The 15,326-nt window shown below is 38.3% G+C and overlaps 1 protein-coding gene across 1 annotated transcript in view; it reads right to left on the minus strand.

The window, feature by feature from the left end:
• LOC118825478 (laminin subunit alpha-3-like) overlaps positions 1–15,326 on the minus strand; it is a 140,899-nt gene that overhangs the window by 68,211 nt on the left and 57,362 nt on the right. The window contains 7 exon segments of the mRNA XM_036596091.1: positions 558–658; positions 839–981; positions 3,153–3,285; positions 8,152–8,308; positions 9,443–9,542; positions 10,116–10,221; positions 11,569–11,621. Of these exon segments, the coding sequence (XP_036451984.1) occupies positions 558–658; positions 839–981; positions 3,153–3,285; positions 8,152–8,308; positions 9,443–9,542; positions 10,116–10,221; positions 11,569–11,621 (793 nt within the window).

Below are 15,326 nucleotides of genomic sequence, written 5' to 3' on the forward strand. Positions count from 1 at the left end.
AGAAGTATTGAGCATCATATTTTATCCTTACTTTTGTCCATAAGCATGTTTAGGCATGCTAATGCTAACTGGTTGTCTATAAACTTCCATACTTATTAGCTACATTGGCTCCAGTGCAAAACTAAAGAATCAAAGTTCAGACACCTGACATGTATTTGTTGATCGACTACATTTGGGTTAAGGGAGAAATCTGATTTTTTGTTTAAGCTCATGCTTTAACGACAGAACATTAGCGGGATTTTCATTGAATGGAACATTTCCTGAAGCACTGAACCTAAAAATGTCAGCACATAAGTCTAAAGTGGTCTCATTACGCCTTTATACCCCAGATACGGCTTTCTGACAAAGCCAAAACATCTGCTTTTTGTTCCATCAGCTATTCTGCTTAATGTCTTTAATATCTACGGTATTAGAGGATCTTAAATAAGAGAACGTCTTCTAGCTAAGCCTTCAGTAATGATAACCGAGATGGACACAGGCCTTCCAAACCTATTTAGCTTTCATAATCTAAAATAAAGTAGAAGTGATTTCGTAGAGGTGTAGTGCTGCACACTTACTTGCCCCTCTCAGCAGAAGCCAGGTAGGTACAGGGTTCTGTAATCGCGTGCTGTAGAATTGGGGCTTCATAGAAGGCGCTGGGCAGCAGCACTAAGTAGTCCTGGAAGAGGTTATACAGACTTTAGTTACCTTTAGTTATGCATTCATATGGGCCTGAGTGATGATATGATTGCGCTCACTACTACTGTGCTCCCAATTCCATCCAGTACAAATATGGGAGAAAAAAAATCTCCCATAGAAAACAATGAGAAACATATAAAGTCTGTATTTATGTACTAACCAGCAAGACACCCTCAGCTTTTATACAGACAATCCATTTCCCAGGAGTCAGAGTGAAGGGCTGGGCGAAACCATCCCCTGGAACAGTGAGGAAAGCAGGAGAGCGGCTGGGAGGAAACAGCACCTCTTTACCCTCTCCAGACCCTAAAACGCGGAAAAAGGGTTAAGCTACATTACAGTCCAGCCATTAATGATTTAGACATCACCCTGTGAGAGCTCTGGTCCCCCTATGAACTCCACTACATGTAAAAAATGTATAAATAAAAAAAGGAAAAATGAAAATAAAATTTGTGAACAAATAAAACTGGACCCCTATGGTCCTAGTACAAAATGCTACTTTAACACTGTTTAATTTGTGATAGTCAACACTAAGTGTTTAAAACCATGATTAATGGTTTAAGACCACGATTAAAAGTGAAGAAATCCATTAAAACCACTTCAGTTCATTTGAGAGCTTACTTATAATCTACGGGTTACTTTGAGATTATGCTTTTGTTCAAAGGATTATGTCAGTGTATTTAATTCATTAACACAAAATGAGACACAATGTGATGTACTTAAATGTGCATTTCTATCTCCAGCAAAGGACAAAAGAATCAGAGAATAAATCTGTTTTGCAGTAATTTACGCTCCACAAATCTTCGCATGTAAATTGGCAGTGATGCTCTGAGATGTTTCACTAATGCTTCTGGAACCAGCGTAATTACACTCCTTTTCTCCTGAGGCAAATTCACACCCATCTCTGTGCAGATTTTGCTGTCGGCAAATTTTCTTCAATTACTGGAAACCCATTTTGCAGAGACTTCCTTTTAGAAGGCTCTACATAATGCTCACATGCTTAAGCTCATGCAAACACACACATTAAACCAAGTATTGTGTTTTAAGCCCCCTTGTCAGGACAGGGGGAGGCGCCGATCTTTTTAAGTGCTGTGTGTTTAGTGCCATGTTAATAATGAATGAATAATAGGTTTGCATAGGCAACGTGTCTAGACCAGTAAGTACAAAGTTATGGAGAAAAAGAAGAGGAGAGAGACTGAAAAAGACAAAGAGAAAGAAAGACACTCACAGCCATTAAGTACAAGTTGTTAACTTAACAGTGTCAGGGAAAAAAAGTTTTCAGTATTCAGGATGTCCACACTTGGTCTTAATTACAGCATCAAATGTTCTGGGAAACTTGCTTTTAGCTTTTCAGAATCAGATTATTTTTCCCCACCTCCAAAGTTCAGTCTAAGAAGTTAATTTTCTGTCTCTCATGATCCAAATAAATCACAAACACTTCCAGTGACGTTGAGGTCTGGACTCTGGGGTGGTCAGTCCATTATTTTAAGAACACCAGCAGCTTCTTTGTTTGGTTTTGCAAATGTTTACTTTTTCAGTGAGGGCTTCTAGACAGCTACACATCCTTTCATCCTTAGTTGATGGAAGGATGGACAGCTTTTAATCATTAAGTGAATTTACATGCATTTGATTATCCGATAACTGCAGAAAATCAGATTTTGTCAGTAATCTGAACAATACATTTACATGCACTTGAGTAATCAGATAATGGGAAACTCCAGGTCTACAGGAGCCAGGCAGTAATCGGATTTCTGCTTTGCAACCAGCCAATAAACTCACAGAAGAAGACGTGATGTAAACAGAAAACTCAAAGTTCATGCTGCAGCTTTTTTTATTTTTTTTTATTTCAGGCACCACGGTCTGTTTTCTCGCAGACTGAGAAGCCCAAAAGAAATCAGAGTAAGAGTTTACATGCACTGAGAAATCTGATTACTGAGCTAAAATCCATCTCTCTTCATCAGATTTCTTAATCAGATTTCTAGATCTTACTCCGATCCAAGAAATCAGAGTGTGCTGTTCACATGACCATTTGAATAATCAGATAACAGCAGAAATCCAGTTATGATCGGATTATTGAGTACACGTAAACACACTCATTTTCTGAACTACAATTTTGGAAACTCCTGTTTTTTTCCACTAATTTTTCCTTTGACCTTTCTTTTCTCCAAGTGGATTATATCTAATCTGTTCAGAAATATCACCAGAGAAATGAAGAAACTTGTACTTAATACCTGTTTAACTGGAAATTAAATGAAGAGTGGTCTCTGACTCTGACTGTGAGTAGGTGGGTGGGCTTAGGTAAGCAGATATAAAGACAGAGAGACACTAAAAGATATTAAGAGAGAAAACCTGAGACAGGAAGAGTAAGAGAAGTATAGATTGATAGATAGATACTGACAGGTAGACAGATATCAACAGGAGGACAGACAGAAAGATTGGTTGAAAAATAGACAGACACGGACACGAAGAGAGTGTACCTGGTGTGCCCCGTGTGCGGGTCACTGTGACTCGGCCGTTAACGCTGGCTCCAGTGGGGTTAGAGTAGTACAGCACGATGAGGAAGAGAGAGCGCTGGGTCTCATTGGCATGCACGTTTACACACACTTCACTCTGCAGACAGAGAGGGAAGGTGGACACTGCACTCACGAGTGGATGGAAGACAGGTCAGTATAGAGTTTATCAGTGTTATAAGGACAACCCCAGGGCCAGTACTCTGTCTAAAATATCAAGAGGCATGAAAAGAGCTGGATTCATTCACACCAGAGGAGGTTGTGTAATGTAATTTGTGTGATTTCACTGTCTGAGTCATACAGAATAAAGAATCTGTGTAATTTCTATAAATCACAACTGATATTGGATTAAAACGTCATAGCCCAGATGTTCACATGAGTGCTATGTGTCAGAAGCAACGACAATTATTATTGGAAAAACACATTTTTTAAATAATAATAACAACAACAACACAGCACACAGCTGTGTCTAGGAGCAGATTTTATATTACATTAGCATGAAGTGGATTTCAACAGGACTTCTATTACAGAAGGTACTTTATTAAAACAGATCTTGTCAGCAGTCATTTAAATCAATGTATGAACAGAGCTAAAGTCTATTACTTTTCCTGATCGGTAAATTAGAGTTGGCCCCGGGATCCAAGCAGCCAGCACAGGGTGAACATGCTCAAGATGCAAGCAAAGCCAAAGCAACACAAAAAAGCATAGAGGAGAAATCATGCACAGATCATTCTGGTCATAAAGCAGTACTTTAGTGCTATTTTTCATAATAATGAATGACACTGTTAAAAGCTAAATAGGTCCATGTAAACTAGTATCAGCTCACTGTCAGCCAAGCTGGCACCTTTGGTTAGACTATTATCTTACCAACTGATTCAGGATCAGCTCACCTTATCTGTCCCCCAATTTTGTCATTGGAGCAACTGATGACTGCTAAAGGAACAGTGGTGTTTGCAATTACATGAAGACAGTCTGCCCTTGATAGTAGAACTAGAACTAGGCTAGAACTTCGCTCAGGGTCAGCGTGTCCTGAGATTTAACACAATAAATTAATATGATTCTGAATGGTTGAGGCTAATTTTTAAGGGGAATTCTACCTGTTTCTCAAAATTTCTGCATCATTGAATCATTGAGTTGTACACAGTCATTCAGAGTGTTCTGATGTGAAATGGAGTGCTGTATAGAACCCTACTGCCTTCTTTACAGTGGCAGTGATAGGAACCAGGGGGCGTTATGTCTACAGCATAAATATAGCCATTTTATTTACTATCCAAAATGACAAGTGAACCTACACGTCTTTTGAGTGTTTATATGTAAAGATGAAAATGAAAAAAAAAATTGTAGGTGATATTTTACGTTAAGACAGCCTGCAGGTGTCTCTCCAGTATGAATGCATTTCTCCAGAAAGGCACATCAAACCACTCTGACTACTATATATCTTTACATCTTAACTGCAGAAATTTTGGAAATAAATAAATATATTAATGAATAAATAAACAGGGTTTTCAGATGAAACTGATGGGAGATTTAATGGAGCAGTAATAACCTTTTTCCACATAGAGCTATCTGACCAATAATCTAGGCAGTTCTGCTAAGCTTTCCACGGTGACCTAATGTACAGTAGCACAGCAGTCTTATATCCTAATACAGTAGTCTTAATTTCTTGAATAGAAATTAGTGCCTAAGTGGAAAAGACCCTTTAGAAATATAGCTTAGGACACAGTAAAATCCCCAGTGTTGACTGAACTCTTAGGCATCACCTCAGTGGCCATTGTGTAATGGGATTTGTCAGGGATAGATGTTTACATCAGTGGTATAAGATAGAATAAACATTTTCCGTCACTCCACAATTATTATTGTCGAACTGTATAAACTACAGACACAACATGTTGATACTGCATTAAATCACTTAACTCATTGTTTGATACTGCATTAAATCACTTAACTCATTGTTTGATACTGCATTAAATCACTTAACTCATTGCTAATCAATTAAATTACAATTTCGCACACCCTCTTTAATACTAATCCAGCTCAAACAAGGCTTAAGTGTTTGTTTCTGGCTCGACTCAACAGCTTTAAGCGTTACTTCCAAACTGAGGATTTTGCTGCGTTATAAAACACTTACAATCGCAGCGAGAGTAAAAGCCCGCTCCCGCCACCAGCAAGAGTCTCCCACGCACTGCCCTCTGTAGGCCAGCGGTCACATAGCGTAATACAATGTTGAAGGGACCAGGGGAGCCAACAACAAGATACAAGACCACCTCTGGCTGGGAAGAGAGAGAGTGTTAGAGCTCAAAGGACATGATTAGACATATATAAAGAGAACAGTCCACAGCGACATGTCCTTATCACAGGACTAGCTTACATGTGGAGAGAGTGCTTAAAAACTCAACAGCTTCCACAGGAAAAAACAGCGAGGAGATAATAACAGCCCTGAATCAAGTTTTATGGTCGTGTTCTCACTCCACGAATATAAACACATATTAACTCTGGATAAGAACATGTTGCATGGGGAAAAACAGATTTTCTCCAGTGAAGATAACTGCTACATTCATGATTAGTGGAAAATTAGAACACATGAAGATGATTGTCGACATGACAGCCATTGAAATGATCTAACTGATCAAAATAATCAAAACTGAATCCACTAATTATTCAGCAATTGCAATAAAGCAGGCATAGCACAGCAGCAGTTACAGATCCATCCGCTACTTCACATCATTAATCTGTTCCTACAACCATAAACAAATAACAATGCAGTAAAAACAACCATGCTTTAAAACATACCAACAAATTGTTAAATATTTAAACAAAAAGTAATGGATTATGATAATATCTAAAGTAATGCTACTTTTACTATTGTATAAATAATGTAACTCACATTAGGGCTGGACAATATGCCAATATTTTATCGTTATTGTGATACATTGTCACGATATGCTTTTCTCAGCATGCTGTGGATACCATCTGCATGTTTCATTACAAAGAGGACATTACTCAGCCTGTTTAATGTGATTTAGTGCAGTGCAGTATGTGAAATGCTGAATACTCATAACTGTACTTATAATTTTGGATGTTTAAATTTGGCCCTGCTGGGGCTTTTTTGTCAGTTCAAACTCATCAAAGTTCAGAAAAAACTAAACACTGTGATATATTTTTGCTACCCCTACCATACATTAGTCATGACAATTGAACAGTCTAGTGACGAAATAGGTAAACAAAGAAGCTATTGGGAAGTTCAAAATAATAGTTTGTGCTGAATGACTACAGTTTGCATGATTTTGTTGCTCTACTTCCTCTAATTCAAACAGATTGAGGCCAAGGGCTAAAAATAAGCATTCAAGCATATTCCTTAAAGGAGACATGTTTGACTTTTTTTCTCAGTTTATTATAACTTCCCTGTTGTCTCTGAAAGACATTTGTGATGAGTGAAAAAAAAAAACACTTTTAGCTTTTATATAGTGTGTTTTAACCTAGAATTGACTGATGTAATGAAATGAAACTTTCCACATCATGCTTGAAGCCAGTTTACCACTACTTATCAAACTTTTTGAGCTGATACAAAGTGGAAAAAGGTGAGGACCATTCTGTCCGTTTATCTGAAAGTCAGACTGCCTCACACGGTGCAAATTTCAAGCCACATATGATTTACCGTGGATTTCTATGGTTTAATTTAACGTAGTACTGGTAAAATGCTGAGTGGGGCGCTGAGACATTGAACAGAACTCTGAGTTGCAGAGTGCTGGCTCTGGTGCTCAGCATTAGGTTTCAAATTTTTAGATGCTGCTCCGGTTTGTGGTGGCCTTATATGTTCAAAGCGGAGTCAGAGAAAATGAAGAGACTGCTGCGGAGGGTCAAACACCAACCAGGACGTAAGGGTTTTTGTTTACGTTCATTGCCTAATTTTGATTTGTGAGTTTATTTGTATCACTAGTCTGATTAAGTTAAAAGCTCTATGCTCTGAGCTGAAATGCCACCCATGTAGCCTAGTAACTGCAATATTTTTAAGAGCTTAGCTAAGAACTGACGGCTTAAAGGGATTCAAACTTTCATCTAGAGGGCACATCATGTTACCAGTTAAACTGAAATACAGTAACTAACCAGGTGTTTACTTGCCTATACAATCTAGGTCTTGAAAAATGACTCACCGGAAACCTGGCATCCAATGACGGCACATTCATTCTTGTTTATGTCTGAAATGGTGTTCGCTGTGAAATCACAGTGGTGGGGGGTGGGGTATTCTAGTGGAGGGGGAGGCACTACTTTGCTGTGACAGCCTATTGAATCGTACACCTTTTTTATTTTTTAAAGGAAAATACCCAAAAACAGCAGAGACTTCACGTGTCACAAATTCTCGAATGGAACATACAATGACAGGAAATGAATACGTCAACTGGCAAGGAAAATGCAGGTTGGTTTCCTTGGTCCCCTTTAAGGAATAGCGAGTTTTGAGTACTGTTTAACGTATAACAAGCATGTACTGTATTTCTGCTCAAGCATGTAAGCCATTTCCTCACAGACTGTTTGTGCTATTAAAGATATGAGCTCCAGGCCATGCTGGCTCTGCCTATCTAAGCTGCTCTGAAATCACTAGATCTTTGCTGGAGGCTACGCAGCCATAGAACAAGTAAAAGCACATCGCTTTATTTCCAGAACCCATAAATATTTCAGGTGATAAATATCAAAGGTATTTTAAGGTTGGATGACTACAGTAATGTGTTACTGCAATCCCTGTAAATTCTTCAAAAATAAAAATAATAAAATCTTGAACGCAAGTTAGAAATCTAACGCTTCTGTCTGTGAGATAAATGTCCACCTGAAGTACCTTTTCTCTCTACTTCTAGACATTTGAACATCTTAAAAGTAATCTAATGAACTGAAATGACCTCTTTTCAAATATGTACTTTTTTTTTTCAGAGATATTTTCTGGTGTGGTACCAGTCGACTGTAAAAAGTGTATTACCTGTGCTGGTGTGAGCACAGCGTAGCCCCTCCAGCTGAACTGTGGGAACTCCCGCGGGTCATAGCCGAATCGCACTTGCCTGGCATTTGGAGTGATGCCATTCTCAACCTCAAATTTCAGATGATGTAGGGTAGGAAGGTAGAAGTTTGGCTCAGGCCTGTTTCAGACACAGAGTGAAGAAGAAAAAGTTGAAATTCACAGTACATGTCAAAAAATAGTTCTGTGGCAAAGGCTTCATGCATGCACACATAAATCTGTATCATTTATTACTATTTTTGTCACTCATTCCAAAATTACAAAGCTTAAAATAACAATAACTGACAGGCTCCAATAACTTTAGCTAAACAGTGCTTTACTGACTGACATCATTTCAGTTCTTAATGACACATTTCTTAAACTTAAACAGCTTATTGAGTCACAAATAATATATAGAATATATAGAATAAAAATTGGAGAGCTCAGATGGAGCTTCTCAGAATTCTTAATGTTTCTGTTGGTTGAATTAGTTCTTGTTGTCATAATTGATTTTTGCATAAAGACGTTGTGCTACATCATGTGATACTCATGCTTAAGGAAAGTAATTTAACACAAACATCCATTCATCCATCCATCCATCCATCCATCATTTAAACTCAAAGTACATTGAGACAGACCCTCATTTACAATGTAGCTGAGCTAATACAGAAAACAGGGATTGAGAAGTTAAATTGTAAAATCATAACAAATGCTAAAAAGTAATAATAATCATAGTACTATATTTAAAAATATGTAATCAATAAACCATTAAAAAACAACAATACAGTAACATCATAAATAAGATAAAATATGGATAATTAAAAACACGATTCAAGAAAAAAATAAAGAAAACAACAACATGTTTTTGTTATTTTTGCAATGATTGAGTTTTGAGCTTATCAGTTAGTTTGTAAGTGTATCAAGTTTCAGTTTATCAGTCTTTGGCTAGCATGCAAGAAAGAACCTCTAGTCGTTAGAAGTGGGCAATTTACTGGCAGGAGTGTAATGGACACTGATAAATCAGCAAAACCTTAACATTGTCAGATTTTTGTTAGCCATCCAATACACTGCCACATCCATAATCTGTAGTATATGCAAAAATTATATCTAATTTGACAGATGAGTGGAGTTTTCTACTGGACAGACAATGGACAAAACACTCATAAGAGTATAAGTACTATGTGGAGGATATACAGTGAAGCTGTACAAAACACGGTGATACATTTTACGCTAATGTTTGAAAAGAAAGGCAAAGTGTGGTGCAGTTCCTGCTCACTCTGAGCATGTGCGTCCATGCATGTGTTTTCTACACCTGCACTGCCCAGTCGATTCTTCACAGCTACTTGCTGCAGCCCCACCTACATCACACTGACAGCCTATCAAAGAGTGGAAGATGATGTCATTATTAGCTTTTCCTTCAGACAATAAATTTAGTCAGGATGTTGCTCATACAAGAACAGTCAGTCCTCAAGTCCTGAAAAGAAACGGATACATCCAGTGATTATTTCCAGAAACAGCTGGTGAATGTTAGCTCATAGCGTGCAATTCAAATAGATGGAAATAAAGCAATTTTCTTTCACAAAGAATATTTAAAAATAAACTCTCAAATGCCACAGTTGCTCAGGCAGTCATGCTACTAAAAGCAGAAAAAGCTGAGGTTTAATCAGTGATCTCTCCCTCAACAGAATCAGTTTCAGCATTCCAGAAATGTCCCGTGTGCTGGGTATCAGGAAGAAATTGTCAATAATACAATTTTCCCAAAAATATCTTAAATAACTGTGGGCTGCAAACACAGGTTGAAAATGAATGGTATCCCAGAGGAAAGGGTTAAAACAAAGATAACCCTGCTTTATGTCTTGTTCCATTGAACGTAGTTTCTAAAGCATGAAGGGTGTGTTGTTTATATTTTTGTTAATCATTACTGATTAGTGATTTCCAAGGTTACTCACCCTGGCAACCAAAATAGTTCTTCTTCTGGAGCAGGAAGTATCCGTCCTTGCACGTACTGCAGGCGCGGCTGCAAATGTTGGGCTTGCAGATACACTCACCATTTTCCTGAAATAAAGAAGACACTATATGACACCCATAGACTAATAAATCAATCAGTTACAGATTATATATGGAATTATAATCCACCTGAAGATCTGTTTAAAAGCCAACTTGCATAGTAAAAATCATTACTTTCGTGCATTTGACTGAATAAGTTTACTCAGTTCCAGGCACTAAAGCAGGCGTCTCAAACTTAAATCAGCTGGGGGACCACAAGCCAGTGGTGGGGCCAGGTTAAAAAAAAAGGGGGAAAAAAGTGTCTTATTTTTTTCAAATATTAACTTTATTTTTTTTTTATATATTAACGATATTAACGATTTTTACTTTTCTACATCATTTAAGCATGACAGCTGTCCTTTAAATTGTATGAAATTTTCACGGTGAATGGAAAAACAGAAAGGCTCCAAAATTGCTTGAAATGAAATCTCTTTATGTTAATTTACATTGAAAGTAAAGAGTGTTTTTGTTTTTAGATTGTTAAATTTAGTTGCTAATTGGTCTAATTTCATTATATTTTGCTTTATGGTTGCTCACACTTTCATGCTTTTTACTTTTTAGATCAGAGGTGTCAAACTAAACCTGTAAAGGGGCCAAATTAAAAAATCTCATCAAATCGGTGGGATAGAAAAAAATGCTTTTATTAGATTTTTAATTAAAGTTGTGCACTGGCCATTGTTTATTCAAAATATGCTTCAACAGTAAAATACAGACACTTGTTGTAGACCTTGAAATGTTACATGGACACTTTAAATATTCATAATTTAAATGTTCCCAGGAGCTTGGTCTTTTAAACCTACCTATTTGCTTATACTAGACACCAGACTTGGGCTCAATTTTTTTCTGAGCTGCTGAGCTGATGTTAAGCATTTATATAGGTTGAACTGCAGCTGAAATGCATTTTGGTGATATGACTGGTGTGAAACTGTGCAGAATTGTGTAGAATTAAGGTGTAAACACTCTCCCATAGACTGTTTTTGGGGTAGGAAAGTTGGAGCACATTATGCTGCAGTGCATGCTGGGGACTGTAGTGCAGCACATTGTGAAACAGGCTAATATTAATGGAAAATTAAAATAACTTTGCGGGCCGGATAGGATTGTGCGCCAGGCCTGATCTGGCTGGAGGGCCTTGTGTTTGACATGGGTTTTAGATCAAAAGGCTCCCATAAAGAGAATAGTGACTAACAAACATCAGTTTCTATGCTGGTACCTGGTGACTTCTTTAACCTGATTTCCTCCTACTCAAGGTTTTTCTTCGACTTGAGTCATTATTTCTACTTATAAATACTTTTCCTCCTACTTCTGTTATCATTTCACATAACAAGACTTTTGAGGATCTGTGGAAAAGACACTCACCTCCTCACATTCACCCACACCACTCTGAGTCCCCCTTACTTCACACATGCACTCTGAGAAGAAAGAAGAAGCAAGATCATTCTCACCATATCGCAATCATTTTTAGAGCATGACATAGCAGAGCACGCATAAGAGAGACTGAAACTGAAACATTAGAATTCAAGGCAATCCCTGAATCATTAGGCAGCTCAACTGAAAACAGGGAAAACAATGACATAGTCTCTGGTCTGCTGCAAAACCACACGAAGAGTAAAGCACAAAAGACATAAAAGTGTGAGGAAGAGTAAAAAAAAAAGGGGGGGAATGTGGAGAACATCTGCCATTATGCACAAAAGCAGCAGAAGGACGAGGTAAAAAAACGAGGGAGGCAGTAAAGGTGGGGTTCGATGAATAGGCTCTGATTACCTGGGCTGCCTGTCTTTTCAAAGCTTAAAAAAAAAAAGACACACAGCACAAAGGAACTAACCCGCGGGCTCCACATCAAAGGAGAGAGCGAGTCATGGTTTGCAGTCAGGTAAGGCTAAACCTCTATAGACACTTCTACACACCTTCACCAGGCACTGCGAGCTACAGTAGATAACATTCTTGCTGTAACTCTATATAACTGGACAAAGGATGCTCCCTTGGCCCCAGCTTAAGAAGGACCAATGTGTCTGGTGTTGTATGGAGAGCAATACAGATGGAGATTCTACTGTATTAATCCACAGAGCTTTAAGTCGGCGTTATAAGAACGTTCAGTCCAGTGATTGTAATAATGAAATATGCTGTTTTTGGGGCCATTGTTGTCATTTACAAATAAATTGTGGCTCTGATCAAGCTGGACAGCAGACGCTCCTATTAGTGCTCTATGTCGTGGAAGGGTTATATGGTATAAATCTGATTTATTCTTGACAAAATGTTTAAATAAGAGTATATTGTACTTTGCAAACACTGTTAAAATTTCACGTCCATACAGCTCGTATTTCGAATCTAAGCTGCAGAACCAACTTCACGACCATGAACACATTTACATATGACCATTCAGCCTACAGCACTTTAGCTCGCCCACATCACAATGAACTGGTAGGGAGTGTTGTTACTCGACTCAGTCTGTAGCAGTTATTGGAGTGGAAAATGTGGGAAAACAATTAAATGCTGTGCTGTTCCTGATTGTCAGGAAGCAAATGTATTAATACAGCCTTCCAAAGCATCCAAAAATCTGAGTGGTGTGGCTGAAGTTTAATTTTCCCAACGTTCCTGAGGATTTTAATGGAACTTTAACCTTTTTTTTCTTTCATTTATTTCGGCCTGGACTACTCTTCAAATGTGCCACTACACAGTCAGCCAATCAGAGCAGTTCATTTACACAGTTCAGTCTAAAAGACACAGTAACAAAAACAGCCTATTTAATTCTAACCCTGCGTTCACACAACTTTTCATCTCTTGTCATCCAAATCGCTGGTCACTTGTTGGCTGTGGACTTTTCTGAACTCAAGCTGACCACTGGTTGCCACTGACGCCAAGCACAAATCAGATGCATTCCCGCTAAAAATAAAAATCTTGGAGAGAACAGCTTGTTAGTAAATTTGATAAGAAGGTAAATCTCTGCGTAGCGCATCACTGAGTGTGTTTACATACACTTAATAATTCGATAGCTGCAGAAAATCAGGTTTTGTCAGTAATCCGATCAACGCGTTTACATGCGTTTGAGTAATCAGATAATGGAAACTCCAGGTTTACATGAGTCAGGCAGTAATCGGATTTCTGCAGCGCAACCAGCCAATAAACTCACAGAAGAAGACGTGACGCAAACATAACGTAAAACTCAAACTTCATACCGCAGCTTTTTTATTTTCAACATCGCGCCACTTTACCTGAAAATCTGAACATACATCATCTAGAAGATGAAGAATATTTAAATCCTTCATTTTGTTGAGATTGTAGTTGGTTTCACTGTCACTCAAAAAGTGTTGTGCTGCGTCTCGCAGCAATGCTGCTTGTTTTTTTTTCTAGTACCGCCATCTGTTTCACACACACACAGACTGAAAAATCCGAAAGAAATCAGAGTAAGAGTTTACATGCACTGAGAAATCTGATTACAGAACTTCAATCCAGCTCTCTTTATCAGATTTCTAAATCAGATTTCTAGACCTTACTCCAATCTAAGAAATCAGAGTATGACATTTATGTGACCATTTGAATATCAGGCAACGGCAGAAATCCGATTATGATCAGACTATTGAGTGCATGTAAACGCACTCACTGTCTGTGCAGTCAGTATGAGAAGAAAACAGGGTTTGGTCTTTGCAATTGCTGTTCATCTGTGGCAAAAATGCAGCCGCCAGACAGAAAGCTAACCGAAAGAGTAACCTGCTCCTCGACTGCAGTCTGGTTCAGCAGTTGCAACTGCAAACCAAGAGGTCATGGGTTTGATCCCAGCTGTTGTCTACTGACACTGTGCCTTTGACCAGGGCACTTAGCCTAAAATTCTTTGAGAGGGATTATTCTTGCAGTTGGTGGATGCAAGTTGCTTTGACTACAACAAAAACAAGCGCCATGTACTGACATGTACTACTGAACTGACAAAACACTGTAATAAACAAAATACTGTATTTACAGTACGCAGTTAGCCGAGCCGCTGGAAACCAGGGCTGTATTATATGTTACAAACCTGGCATTTCAGTCCTGACTTTTTTTCCGAGACAGGTTGTTGTTTACCTTCTTATCAACATTTTCCAAGCAAGGTTGACCACACCTAGAGAGAGCGTGCTAACTAAAAGGGTCGTGGATTTGCAGGGTATTTGCTAAAATGCTTCGAATCGAATTCAGACCTGCATGCCGCACCTCAAACGTTGAGAAAGACTGGAATCCCTCCACATATTTCTCATCTCCATTTTTATCATGTCGTCTGGGTGCCAGAGGATTATGAAAAGCTGCTGAAAGTCTGAGTTATGATGACGGATGGGCGACTCTTGCAGCACTTTCAAAATCAGTTACAGGCTAGCTGGGAGCAGACAGTCAGTCAGGGAAACGTGAGCTGTATAAATCATCTTCATACACTGTTCCTCTCCCTGTGTCTTTCACTCACTCACTCTCTCACCTCTGACTATAGATTCAGAAACATGATGTCACAACAGTTCCCAGTTGATTATGATGTTAAATTCACAATGGAAGCCACGCAAAATAAGACAGAAGTTAAGGGGCGGAGGCAAAAATGACTAAATAAACAAAAGTGCCAGTTGAGAGTGATTTTACTGCTTTTCTTTTTACTAGATTCAACTGCATAACCAACTGAACAAGAACTGCTGAACGAAAAGCACTGCAGTCTTTGTTCACATGTGCAAGGTTGCTCACAGATGACTTTATAGAGATGGAAAATGGTTAATTCTGCCTTTTAATCCACTTTTCTTATTAAGTAATAGCATATCTAAACGCTGTCATCATAATAATCTAACAAAGGGGAAAATTCAGATTTTTGCGATGACGTTACCATTTTGAGCAAGGAAAGGAATACATAGGAATACAATTTAGGCTTCTTCTCTTCTAGTTTCTCAGAAAAAAAAACATTTCCGATATCTAAGCTAAGCTGTGAATTATTTTAATTTTGATCTCAATGGCTGTGTTTACACACAATCCGACATGACATTGCCAATCCGATTGAATACATTCCAATTACAGATTAAGACTGAGGTGTTTATAAGCTCACTCTACTCAACAACCTGATGGAAAATCTCAGTTTACATGCTGACGCACATGCATAGAGTACCACTTACTGTGGA

Source organism: Colossoma macropomum, unplaced genomic scaffold (genome assembly GCF_904425465.1).
Source record: "Colossoma macropomum unplaced genomic scaffold, Colossoma_macropomum, whole genome shotgun sequence".
Lineage (NCBI taxonomy): Eukaryota > Metazoa > Chordata > Actinopteri > Characiformes > Serrasalmidae > Colossoma > Colossoma macropomum.